General features: G+C 43.7%; 1 protein-coding gene across 3 annotated transcripts in view; it reads left to right on the top strand.

The window, feature by feature from the left end:
- Positions 1-13,263, top strand: part of LOC110525311 (EGF-like repeat and discoidin I-like domain-containing protein 3) — a 203,109-nt gene that overhangs the window by 61,886 nt on the left and 127,960 nt on the right. For all 3 annotated transcript variants that reach the window (XM_036979442.2, XM_036979443.2, XM_021605324.3), the window contains one exon: positions 9,666-9,794. In XM_036979442.2, the coding sequence (XP_036835337.1) occupies positions 9,666-9,794 (129 nt within the window). The remainder of the gene's footprint in view (positions 1-9,665; positions 9,795-13,263) is intronic.

Below are 13,263 nucleotides of genomic sequence, written 5' to 3'. Positions count from 1 at the left end.
AAATCTGAAGCAGTGCTTAATAAAACGAAGTGTGACACATTTGTATATAGCATTTGCCGACAGCTTCAGGAATTATCTGCATTTTTGTGAACATCAGGACATACATTATCTGTTACGTACGCCTCTTGGAGGAGGGAACGCAATACCCCACTACATCTCAACTCCCCGTGGAGTGAAAAAAGTATGTGATCGTAGGTGCAGGGAAGGACGACAGAGGCAGAGGAAAATACCATTTACAGGGAATTTATTATTTCTAAACACGGTAATGTGGGGAAAAGGGTCTGGACGGAACCAAAGCAAAGAAAGTCAAAGTTAAGGAATCCTCTCTCTAGAGGACTTACCTAGTGTGCATAGACAGATTCAATACTACGGGTTATGAATGCCCGCAGGCACGCTCCCAAGGTGCATTTTACTGACCGCCACACCAACCAACACAGGACATAAAAAGAAGCTCTCTTCCCTGAGGGAGGAACACTGGCTTTTATCAAGTTGGTAATTGAAGAGACAGCTGTATCCCCTGACAAGCGGGAGGGGTCAGAGCTCCAATCAGCGATGGGGTCGACCAATCAGCTGCTTAGGAATCCAGGAAGCCATTTCCTGAAATACATACACATACAAACCCACAACAATACAGAAACTGGGGAACGTAACAGTATCTCTTCTCTTTATTGGATACGAAATACACATCATTTTTAATTACTGCAATACCCGTTTGCTCTCTACTGGTTTTAATTAACGATGAATTTGATATGCATTTTTAATATGTGGTAAGGGAGCATTCATTATTTTGCTTGTGAGGGCCTTATTAATCCCCATAAACTTGTTTAATATATTAATAATGTACTGTGCATTTGGCAAGAATTCAGAGCCCTTGACTTTTTCCACATTTTGTTACGTTACAGCCTTATTCTAAAATGCATGAAATCATTTTTTACCCTCATCAATCTATAAGCAATACCCCAGAATGACAAAGCAAAAACAGGTTTTTAGAAATTTTTGCAAAAAAACTAAAATATCACATTTACTCAAGTATTCAGACCCTTTACTCAGTACTTTGTTGAAGCACCTTTGGTAGCGATTACAGCCTTGAGTCTTCTTGGGTATGAAGCTACAAGCTTGGCACAACTGTATTTGGGAGTTTCTTCCATTCTTCTCTGCAGATCCTCTCAAGGTCTGTCAGGTTGGATAGGGTGCATCACTGCACAGCTATTTTCAGGTCTCTCCAGAGACGTTTGATCGGGTTCAAATCCAAGCTCTGGCTGGGCCACTCAAGGACATTCAGTGGCTTGTCCCAATGCCACTCCTGTGTTGTCTTGGCTGTGTGCTTATGGTCATAGCCCTGTTAGAAGGTCAGCCTTCGCCCCAGTGTGAGGCTCTGAGCGCTCTGGAGCAGGTTTTCATCAAGGATCTCTCTGTACCTTGCTCCGTTCATCTTTCACTCGATCCTGACTAGTCTCCCAGTCCCTGCCACTGAATAACATCCCCACAGTATGATGCTGCCACCACCATGCTTCACCGTAGGGATGGTGCCAGGTTTCCTCCAGACGAGACTCTTAGCATTCAGGCCAAATAGTTCAATCTTGGTTTCATCAGACCAGAGAATCTTGTTTGTCATGGTCTGAGAATCCTTTAGGTGCCTTTTGGCTAAATTTAAGCGGGCTGTCATGTACCCTTTTACTGCTTCTGTCTGGCTACTCTACCGTACAATTCCTTCAACCTCATGGCTTGGTTTCTGCTCTGACATGCACTTTCAACTGTGGGACCTTATATAGACATTCCAAATCATGACCAATTAATTTAATTTAAAACAGGTGGATTCCAATCAGGTTGAAGAAACATCTCAATGATGACCAATGGAAACAGGATGCTTCTAAGCTCATTTCCGAGTCTCATAGCAAAGGGTCTGAATACTTACAGTATATAAATAAGTTATTTCTGTTTTATATTTTTAATAAGTTTGAAAGAAAAGTCTAAAATCCTGTTTTTGCTATGTGATTACGGGGTATTGTGTGTAGATTGATGAGGGGGAAAAGGGTATTTAGTCCATTTTAGAATAATTATGTAACGCAACAAAATGTGGAAAAATGGAAGGGGTCTGAATACTTTCTGAATGCACTGTATCTACGGCTCTTTTTGTAAACGGGGGTGGAGTTGCAGGTTTAATGGGCACTGGTTGGCCATTATGTAACACAAGACTGGACTTTCTGTGTAAAATAGCACTTTATATAATGGCCATGCTGCATTTCTGTGCTCTACTCTTAGACCTGGACCACTCAGACATTGACATGCTAAAAGCTCCTCACAATTCCGGTACATTCAGCGTGAGTTCTTGCACAGTGCAAGCTTCTTTACAGTATGCATAATGGTGCTCCTAAAGTAGCCAATTCCCTTCTCTTTCAATCTGCATAGAACCATCTCTACGATTCCACTGTGATGTTTGAAAAAAGGTACTAAGTGAAAAGCTTGGCACAGCTTTTTCGTCCTCTTATTAGTTCAAGTGTGTGAGTAATACCTTATACGCACTAATGCTAATTTAGCCTTATTGCAGATTTGACCACTTAATGGCAGTATGATCTCCATTCAGTCTAATACACTATTTAAATCATGTTACTGATGTTGAACAGATCACTCTTTCACACATAATTATGTCCTGCTTTATTTCCAATGCCTGACGTGTCAGAAGCAGTGCTGACATATGAGGCTTGGCCCTTATTATTAAAGAACTGTTAGGAAAGAAGCCGTGTTTGTGTTCTGCACAGAGGTGCTTAAGAGGAGTCAGCTGGGGCTTTTTCTGCGAATATTAAGATCTCTATTGGGGTAACCTTGTATGGGATCACATTCCCTGTATATATTGGATGAAAGGAAATGGAAAACACCATGACCTTTTAACTTCCTCTATGCATCTCTTTGTTGTAGCTTTTCCTCCCGTACTTTCTTCCTTTTGAGAAATGTGCTTGACAGACCTCGATGTAGTCATATGAGCTTGACTGGTTAACAAAACTCTTTATGGAATGAATCACAGGCTTTCTTTCATTCCATTACGAGCTGGGCATTCATGACTTTTCCAGATTCACAGAATGTCCAATGCGTGATAAGGGCCTATGCATTGCCAATAATAAGTGAATCAGTCAATGCCTGACTGTATTATGGAGAGACTTATGCCAGCGAACTTTCGTTGACCACCCTGGTGCGGCGACTCTTCTCCTGGAGCAGTCTTCGTCTGATTGGCTCAGGCCTAATTAGGTTTGATTGGCTCACATGGTCAGAACAGGAAGAACTTTCTTCCAAGGTCCCCTCTGCTACTGTTGTGACATTTCCATGTTCTGACTAGTCTTTCCTTCTCTTCGTCTTCTGTCAACGTCTTGAATGGTGTATTTTGTTTTGACCTCCCTGGGAGATATATTTGACATGCCGGAGTCTTAGGCAGTTCCGTCTTACGTCTTTGATGTGCCTTTTATACTTTCTGACTTTGCAAGTGCATTCGTCTGTCATTGTCAAATGCCAATGTGTCTGATCCATTTCGTCATGGCAGGGTGCAAGGACATGTACAAATAGAAAGGTAAAGAGGAAAGGACTTACTAAAAGCATCCCAGGATGTGTCCTGCTGAGAAGGCTACTGTCCGTTAATGTGGACCCATGCCAGTTACTATCAGAGAGCACTGGGAAGGGTGGGCTGAAGAAGCAGTGTCAAATAAAAGGAAGTGACATAATCAGGCCAATGTTAGAGCCCTCTGCCGTCTCACCAAGTATACATTTAGAGCAGAGGCTCTGAATTGGAACTTCCTAATTTACCACCCATGAATGCATGCAAGTGGAAAATACACCCAATGTAAAGGACTGAGGGTTCACAATGTGTTACAAATTACATTTGATTGCCTAATCTATAAACTATTTTATGTATATCTTTACTGTACTTTTTTAGCCTTTTCAGACCATACATTTTCCCCATTGTTGTGTAAAACAGACTTGAATAAAGAGCAATAGTAATGTCATCTTTCTGTAGACACTAACTCTGCCACATGAAATACATTTTGTTTTTGTAGGGTTTTTGGCTAAATGCCGAAAATAAGTTACAGTATGTGGTATACACAGGCTTAGGAGATCTAATAATTTTTTTCTATTAAATAATCTTCATCAGCTAACTTTTTGTAAATTTTGAATCATTTTTGCAATCAGAACGAGCACATTTAAACTCATAGAGGCTTCAAAATTCATAAATGTCATGTTGACTAACTGATATTATCTCATAGAACAAAACAAATAAGATAGGCAGGTAGCCTAGAGGTTAGAGATGCGAGCCAGCAACCAGGGGGTTACCAATTCGAATCCCGGGGCCGACGGGGAAAATATGGCAGGAACAGAGCTGGCAATCTGAGGGTTGCTGGTATTAGATGCTATTGCCTGCCGGTGTGCCCTTGACCAAGGCACTTAATAACTCCCACAACAATGGTGCCCAGTGTGGCAGCCCCATGCACCTCTTCAAAAAAACTGTATGTGTGTCTTTCAAGGGGCTGGGTTAAAAGAACAAGTCAAATTTTGTTTGGATCTGTGTGCAATTGACCAATAAAGTGATCTTAATATCCTAAACCTGTGTTATCCTCAGACCTTATTTTCTGCTTTTATCCCCAAACCTCGTTCTTTCCTCATTCATTTCCCCCATATGCATGGCTGGGCCTGGGTGGCACAGCAGTCAAAAGCACGGCCCCGCAGTGCTAAGACGTCACTACAGCCTGGGGTTTGATCCCTGGCTGTGTCACAATCGGCCGTCACTGGGATCCCCATAGGACGGTGCAAAATTGGCCTAGTGCTTTCCAGGGTAGGGGAGGGTTTGGCCGGTGGGGCTTTCCTTGGCTCATCGTGCTCTAGCGACTCCTTGAGACAGTGCCGGGTGCCTGCAAGCTGACCCAGGTCGTCAGTCGATCAGTGTTTCCTCCGACACATTGTTGCGGCTAACATCCGGGTTAATTAAGCAATGTGATATGAAGTAGACGGCCAGGCGGGTAGTGTTTTGGAGGATGCACGACTCAACCTTTGCCTCTCCCGAGCCCATTAAGGAGTTGCAGAGATTAGCCAAAGGACCTAATTCAGGGAGAAAACAGGGGGAAAAAAACATGGAAAAATACGCGTGTGGCCATACTACCCTGTTCTTGCCTGTTCAGTGTCGGGCCTGGTTAGTACTGGGGTGGGAGACCGCCTGGGAATAACAGGTGTCGTAAGCAAAAAAAAAGGGTTTTACAAAGAAAAGGAAAATGAATGGCTGAACTAACCATGAGGTAACTCATTTTTGTTTTTTTAGGACAGCTCTAGAGTTGTGGCTCAACTATGTATCCCAATACATAGATATGTACACAGTCCCTTGTGGATGTATTGGGTTGTCAGTCATTTCTGTTTTTCAGGCTCTGTCCTCAGTGTAACTCAGTCCTCTAACGCAGGGTTTCCCAAACTCGGTCCAGGGGCCCCCTGGGTGCACATTTTGGTTTTTGCACAGCCGATTCAAATTGAGGACAGTGGATATGGAGCCTGACTAACAGAAATGACGTGTTCCAACAAGTGTGGTGATGAGAGAGGGTTCCTCTCTACTATCCATGATAAGGGGTCAGGATGGGGATGGTTGAGGATTGAGGTTCTGTGAAGTCACAGTTAGGGTGGGGGGTGCCAGCTTCTCAGAATATTCTGTGACTGTAAATACAAGGTAATCATGTTGATGATCAGCCAACCACAATTGGTTGGTTCAATCCGCCCCTGATTCACTCTGCCCCCTCTCCACCACTCAACCCATTTTTTGTGGGACCACCAGAGATTGTAATTGAGTCTATAACGTTAAGCATTCCTCAGGTTGCTGAGACGTTTTAAATGTGAACAATATTGTTTGTTGGTTAGAAGATGCACTTTACAGCAGACTTTTGTGGCATATGCATGTTGAACGTATATAGTAAGACATCGAGAAATGCTGGATGAGAAAAATGAAATACCCAGAACAACCACAGGGAAGATATCCCAGTAACATAGCCAAGTGTGGCTCTATGCCTCAATGCCTGATCATAATCAAATATGATTAATCAGATTTAAAGGTGCATGGTCTTAGGTAGACTGTATACGGAGCTAACTGAGGAGTTTAGATTGCGGTCTTTAATGTACACTGAGTGTACAAAACATTAGGAAAACCTTCCTAATATTGAGTTGCACCCCCTTTTTACCTCAAAACAGCCTCAATTCGTCAGGGGCATGGACTCTACAAGGTGTTGAAACACGTTCCACAGGGATGCTGGCCCGTGTTGACTCCAAATCTTCCCACAGTTGTGTCAAGTTGGCTGGATGTCCTTTGGGTGGTGGATCATTCTTAATACACATGGTAAACTGTTGAGCTTGAAAAGCCCAGCAGCGTTGCAGTTCTTGAAACACTCAAACCGGTGCGCCTTTCACCTACTACCATACCCTGTTCAAAGGTACTTAGATATTTTGTCTTGCCCATTCACCCTCTGAATTTCATACATACACAATCCAGCTACACTGATTGAAGTGGATTTAACCGGTGAAATCAGTAAGGGATCATAGCTTTCACCTGGATTCACCTGGTCAGTCTATGTCATGGAAAGAGCAGGTGTTCCTAATTTTTTGTATACTCAGTTCATATGGTTTATCCCTCGGCCTAATGAAATGTAGCTGGGTAAACATACAATCCCCCAGCATCGGAACAAGCTAATGTTCCTAAAACCTGCCAAATAGGATTTAGGGGCTCGACTGTACCTGACACACCGAAAATGTCAGCCTTTTGTGATTGATCTTAGAGGAAACATAGGACGCTTTTCTGTGTTTAACCACTCATCAGATTTTCACCGTTGATTGATTGGGCTCTCTTTCCAGCCCAAAAGGAAATTGCGGAGCTCGCGCAGGCATCGCGTGGCACACATCTATCATGGCCCAAGGGCTAGTGCGCACAAGACTACAGTGGCTGACATTCGCACAGCAAAGCCCCCAACCTCTTTACAACACACACACACACCGACAGCAAAGAGAACAACGTCGTAGGATAAATAACGTTTTAGCAGGGTGAAGTCTCAAAGGACACTGCTAATATAGACCTCCCCTCTTTCTCTCTTTTTCTCTCTCTTTTTCTCTCTCACTTTCTCTCTCTCACTCTCTCTCATCCTCTCTCTCTTTCTCTCTCTCTCTCTCTCGCTCTCTCTCTTTCTCTCTCTCGCTCTCTCTTTCTTTCACTCTCTCTCTTTCTCTCTCATTTTCTCTCTCGCTCTCTCTCTCTCTCGCTCTCTTTCTTTCTCTCTCTCTCATTATCTCGCTCTCTCATTCTCTCGCTCTCTCATTCTCTCTCTCTCTCTCTCTCTCTCTCTCATTCTCTCGCTCTCTCATTCTCTCTCTCTCTCACTCACTCTCACTCTGCTGTGGCTGTGCTTTGTGCAGGGATGCATTCTCCATTAGAGAGGCTTTCAGTGTTCCTTTGTGCTGTTATAGATCGTCACGTCAAAACAGCCCTGACGCCTGACACCTTCTCCTCCTCCTTAGAGAGCAAGGCCTTTGTGAAAGCTATTATACTTTTCTCTGTTCAACTAATTATCCACAAGTCTCATTAAGACTGATACAGGAGTGAGGCGGAATGGGCTTGACTTTGATAGGGTTACCCTCGTTTGCAATTCATATGCAACGGCGTGGCACTGCCAACAACACGTAGCAATAAGCTAGCCTGTGTTCATTCTGAAGGCTGAATCTGCCCTGGATCTCTATGATGTTGTGACATTGCTACTCTTTTCTTGTGACTAAGATTAAGCAGATGAGAGAGAATAGGCTGTTTGTGTGTTGACTGGACACTAGCAATTGTGCTGAAATTGGTCCTTCACCTATCGATGTGAGAGCGAGGACATGAATCGAACCCTGAGACCTGTCATTTCTTCCTTTATAGGTGTTACTGAAGACAAGGGAAATAGAATAAATGACCCATCAAAAGGCAGTTAAATCAACAATTTGTTTTTGTTTTTTTAACAAAAGACATGTTTCATGTCCTTTGAAGCATTGAATATTGGCTCAAGTTGTTTTATTTAACATCCCATGGTTAAATATGTGTTGAGCCAATACGTAACTATAAGCCTTCTCAGTCACGATAAATTCATTGTGAACGGGCGATGCTCCTACCCTCCTGGTTATAAAATAGATCTGATTGATGTTTAAGTCTCTGACAAATAAGTAAATCACAGCATTATTAAACAACATCATTTGATAGTCCATCCCCCCATCCCTCCAAAGTTATTTGCATTAATATCTTCCCTGTGAGAGATTACAAAAGTTTTGCCATCAAACTTCAACTGGGAAGTTTTGACAGCATCCAGGCAGTTCTAGACCTCGTTGTTTAAAACATGAGGGAGCTATTGGCAGGCTCGGAGTTATGAATCCAATAAGCCTTCATCGAGGCCTTGTCATTTACATTTGGCCCACACTGCAGGTAGTAGTCGTCGGTGAGGGGTTTTAGATGGCAGTGTTATGGCACCATGTGGTAGGCACTGTCAGTGCAGTGACATATTGCTGTGTCATAAGTGTTTGCTTGTAATAACTTTGAGTCCAAGCCTTTGCTGTCATTATTATTCCCTAAGAAATGACATTGTAGAAAAACTGAATTGGAAAAATAGAAAAGGCCTGGGAAAAGATGAGTGTGCTAACCAAGTTATTAATCATCATCAACTGAGACAGACCAGGCACTTTCAAATAAAATATGTTTTGCTCTTATTGAGATTTCAGCTTTGCTTATTTAATGTGTGTTTTACTGTGTCGGTGTATTTGTTGGCTTCATTGCAGTTAAACAGGCTGAACTCTACGCTATGTTTATCTTAGGAAATGCTGCTTTCCTAGCGTGAGGTGTTCCAGGATCATTAGTGCAGCCTCTGTGCCTTGGGCAGCTCAGGATGGTTCGTACGAGGCTAGCTCTGGGCAGCTCAGGATGGTTCGTACGAGGCTAGCTCTGGGCAGCTCAGGATGGTTTGTACGAGGCTAGCTCTGGGCAGCTCAGGATAGTTCGTAAGAGGAAAGCTCTGGGCAGCTCATGATAGTTTGTACAAGGCTAGCTCTGGGCAGCTCATAATGGTTTGTACGAGGCTAGCTCTGGGCATTTCAGGATGGTTTGTACGAGGCTATCTCTGGGCAGCTCGGGATGGTTCGTACGAGGCTAGCTCTGGGCAGCTCCGGATGGTTCGTACGAGGCTAGCTCTGGGCAGCACAGGATGGTTCGTACGAGGCTAGCTCGGGGCAGCTCTGGATGGTTCGTACGAGGCTAGCTCTGGGCAGCACAGGATGGTTCGTACAAGGCTAGCTCTGGGCAGCTCAGAATGGTTCGTACGATGCTAGCTTTGGGCAGTTCTGCAGAACTCTAGAACCTCAACTCTGTGAATGACAGGCACTTTATCTATCATCCATCTCTCCATCCATCTATTTACCCACCAGTCCTTTCCTCTTACTTAGAGTTCAACCCAGGGAATTGGATTCATTAAGTCAGTCGGAGATTCTCTGAAGGAGAAGGCTGGACCACAACCTGATGCAATGCATCCCTACTGTAATGATGTTTGCACAAGCATCCATATCTAGTCAATAGTTTTAATGGCAAAAGACCCCTTGATAATGTTGACCATGTTTTGTCTCCTTCTGTTTGTTGTTTCTCCACTCAGGACCGTGCCACCCGAACCCATGCCACAACAGAGGAATATGTGAAATCAGTGAAACCTACAGAGGCGACACGTTCATAGGCTATGTCTGCAAGTGTCCAACCGGCTTCAACGGAATCCACTGCCAGCACAGTAAGTTGGATGATCATCATTATCCTTGTATCTACCAGTGCTAACATTTCTAGGCAAAATCTCCATGTGAAATAAGATTGAAGTAGAGATCTTAAAGAAAATGTTGCCATTCATAGAAAGACTTCGCACTGGTTAAATACTCACCTGTCATGACCATCCAGGAGCTTAGAGAAAACAAATAATGGTCCTTTACAGAAAGTAAAGGTGTGTTTCAAGCAAAGCTGTGTTTAACTTGAAAGAGTGGGTTCAGCAAAATGCCAGAGCACTAAATCAGGTACAGAAAGTAAAAGTGCGGAATTTGCTTTCTTTTGTAGAGTATGCACTTAAAAATGTTAGTGTTAGGAAATGTATGTTGCTACACTACATGATGTAAGACTTTGAACTGGAGCTGGTGTTACTGCATCTTATCTGTGTGTGTGTGTGTGTGTGTGTGTGTGTGTGTGTGTGTGTGTGTGTGTGTGTGTGTGTGTGTGTGTGTGTGTGTGTGTGTGTGCACATGTACACATAATTTGTATTCAGGATGTTTCCTGTAAAATAACTAAGACAAACACAATTTTGAACATATCCTTGAACAATGCAGTGCATTATTCAATTCAACATGTAAATCTGTGTTGCTTTTTATTTTGCACAAAACTAACACAAAGCCATGGCGACGGTGTGAATAGATCAACATGAGAGCAACATGTAGTCAAAGCTACAAGGTGATCCTTTTAAAAAATTCTACTTCACATTTTGAGAGTATTATATTATTGTTATTACATTATTACAGTATTACTTGCACTGATTTTGTGTGCTTTATCAAAGTAACCTTACCCCTCAGACAGGAAAGCAATTCAGGGGAACACGCTAGCCACTAACTCTGGATTAGTGGCCAAAGTTTAGTCTTTGTTTGGAATTGCTAAATCCTATATCCTGCTGGATGATATGTAGGCCAGCTCCTGTGGTCCCTATACCCTCTCTCCCTGTCTGTGCTTGGCGGATCCGAGCATTAGGTTTCCTTTCCTATATGCAGGCCATCTTCCTCACATGTGTGTCTGTAAATAATGAAGAGCAGCTTTAATATATTCTGGTGAAGTCTGGGCGGGATGGATATTAGTTTAGAGACAGAAAGAGAAAGAGAAAGAAAGGGTGGGGGAGAGAAAGGGTGGAGAGCGAGAGAGAGAGAGAGAGAGAGAGAGAGAGAGAGAGAGAGAGAGAGATGGAGCAAGAGGGATAGCTAAACCAGATGCATCTGGTATTTCCCAACTTACATGTAGGTTAAACAGACCCAGAAGATAAACATGTTCTGGAGAAAAGTGATTTTCTTATCCTCCCTGCTATTGTGAGAAAGAGAGCATTCAAGACAGTCTACAGAGAGTTATGGTTGTCTTAATGGACATGAGGGACAGGGGAGATTGACTGCATTTATGTCACCGCAGTCTTTTAAATGTTTTTTTACTTTCTTTAGATTTTATTAGCTTTCAAGTTAAATTAATTCCAATTACTTTACTGAATAAATGTGTGGAATTCTTTTGTTATGGTGTTTTTGATCTTTAATACTATAACTGTGATTTGTTCTTATTGATACACTGGAATGCTGCAAGATGCTACCCATCGTTAAACTTAACCAATTCTTGAATTTATCCATATTGTAAAGTATCCAGATAAAACACAATGAGATCTTGCAATTTAATGCTATACAGAAACGAATGATAAGGACTGTATCACCCATGTGTATTTGTTCTACTGCCACGTCACACTCGCTGTGCCCTTGTCCGCCAACTGTTCTGACCATTTCCGCATGTGATGGCTTATGGAAAGGTTTTGTGTGTGTGTGTGTATATATATATATATATATCTGTGCTCCATTTAGTTAGTCTGCCTTTTAATTAATTTCAAGTGAAAGGGCCAAGTTCTTTGACTAACTGACAGCTCTACATTTAATCCTGACTTTTTCAACATTAGCCTCATGAATTTGGCCCAAGGTTGATTTCAGAATTAGTGATCCTGTTAGCATGCACAAGCATGTCTTGTCTCATCGCTACAACTCCCGTACGGGCTCGGGAGAGACGACGGTTGAAAGTCATGCGTCCTCCGATACACAACCCAACCAAGCCGCACTGCTTCTTAACACAGCGCGCATCCAACCCGGAAGCCAGCCGCACCAATGTGTCGGAGGAAACACCGTGCACCTGGCAACCTTGGTTAGTGCGCACTGCGCCCGGCCCGCCACAGGAGTCGCTGGTGCGCGATGAGACAAGGATATCCCTACCGGCCAACCCCTCCCTAACCCGGACGACGCTAGGCCAATTGTGCGTCGCCCCACGGACCTCCCGGTCGCGGCCGGTTACGACAGAGCCTGGGTGCGAACCCAGAGTCTCTGGTGGCACAGCTGGCGCTGCAGTACAGCGCCCTTAACCACTGCGCCACCCGGGAGGACCAGTTCAGGTTTTTGTTTGTCTTTCTGTTGCGAGTTTGACTTTGTAAACCCCTCTGGGTGTTAGCAAGTCCTCATGGATGGGTAGGTTGGTTCTGATGCGACGTCCCATCAACATTTGTGCAGGTGAAAGTTTGTTCTGCAGCGGTGCGCTGCGGAAGATCATCAGATTTTTTAGGAAATTCTCCTTTCCATCGTGTACCTTTTTCATCAGACCTTTGACAATTTTGACTCTCTGCTAAGCCTTTGGACCTTGGGAAGTTGGGGCTAGAGGTGTTGTGTCGTAATCCCCAGTCGTTAGCGAACGATCGGAATTCGGAACTTGAGAACTGCGGGCCATTGTCCGAGTACAGTTCAGACGCAACCCCATGTCTTACAAAGACTGATTTCAGGTAGGTGATTACAGCTTTGCTGGAGGTAGTTGGCAGTGTTGCTACTTCAGGGTAGTTTGTGTAGTAGTCGGTAACAACAATGTGACTTTTGCCATTGCAGTCAAAAAGGTGAACTCCAACTTTGTAGTAGGGTCTGTTGGGTACCTGATGAGGCATTAGCGGCTCTGCTTGCTGCTTTGGCCTGTAGGTCAAACACAGTTCACATGAAGCAGTTGTCTGGCTGATTTCCTGGTTCATTCTTGGCCAGTACATTACTTCTCGTGCTCGTCATTTGCATTTTTCCTCACCCAAGTGGCCCTCGTGTATTTTCTGTAGCATGCGTAGTGTCGTGGGAATGACAATCTTGTTGCCTTTGAACACTATGTCATCCACAACGGTGAGCTCTGCTCTGCACATCCAGTAATCCTGTATTCCCCTTGGACAGTTGTTTTTCTGTGCAGGCCATCCTATCAGTGTTGTTTCTTTCAACACTGGCATTGGTTGGTCAGCTGCGGTCTCTCTTTTGATCTGCTCCATTCTCTCAGAAGACACAGGAAGTGATGCTACGATCATGTCGGCCTGAATCTCTGTGTTTTTCTGTGTGTCGAAGCTCTCCTTGTCGACTGCTCGAGAAAGAGGGTCGGCGGCGAACATGAACTTTCCCGGGGTATAGATCATCTTC

Source organism: Oncorhynchus mykiss, chromosome 6, assembly GCF_057628025.1.
Source record: "Oncorhynchus mykiss isolate SJ-2025 chromosome 6, ASM5762802v1, whole genome shotgun sequence".
Classification (NCBI taxonomy): domain Eukaryota; kingdom Metazoa; phylum Chordata; class Actinopteri; order Salmoniformes; family Salmonidae; genus Oncorhynchus; species Oncorhynchus mykiss.
Note: the sequence above shows the minus strand (reverse complement) of the source record. Positions and strands in the feature narration are given on the sequence as shown.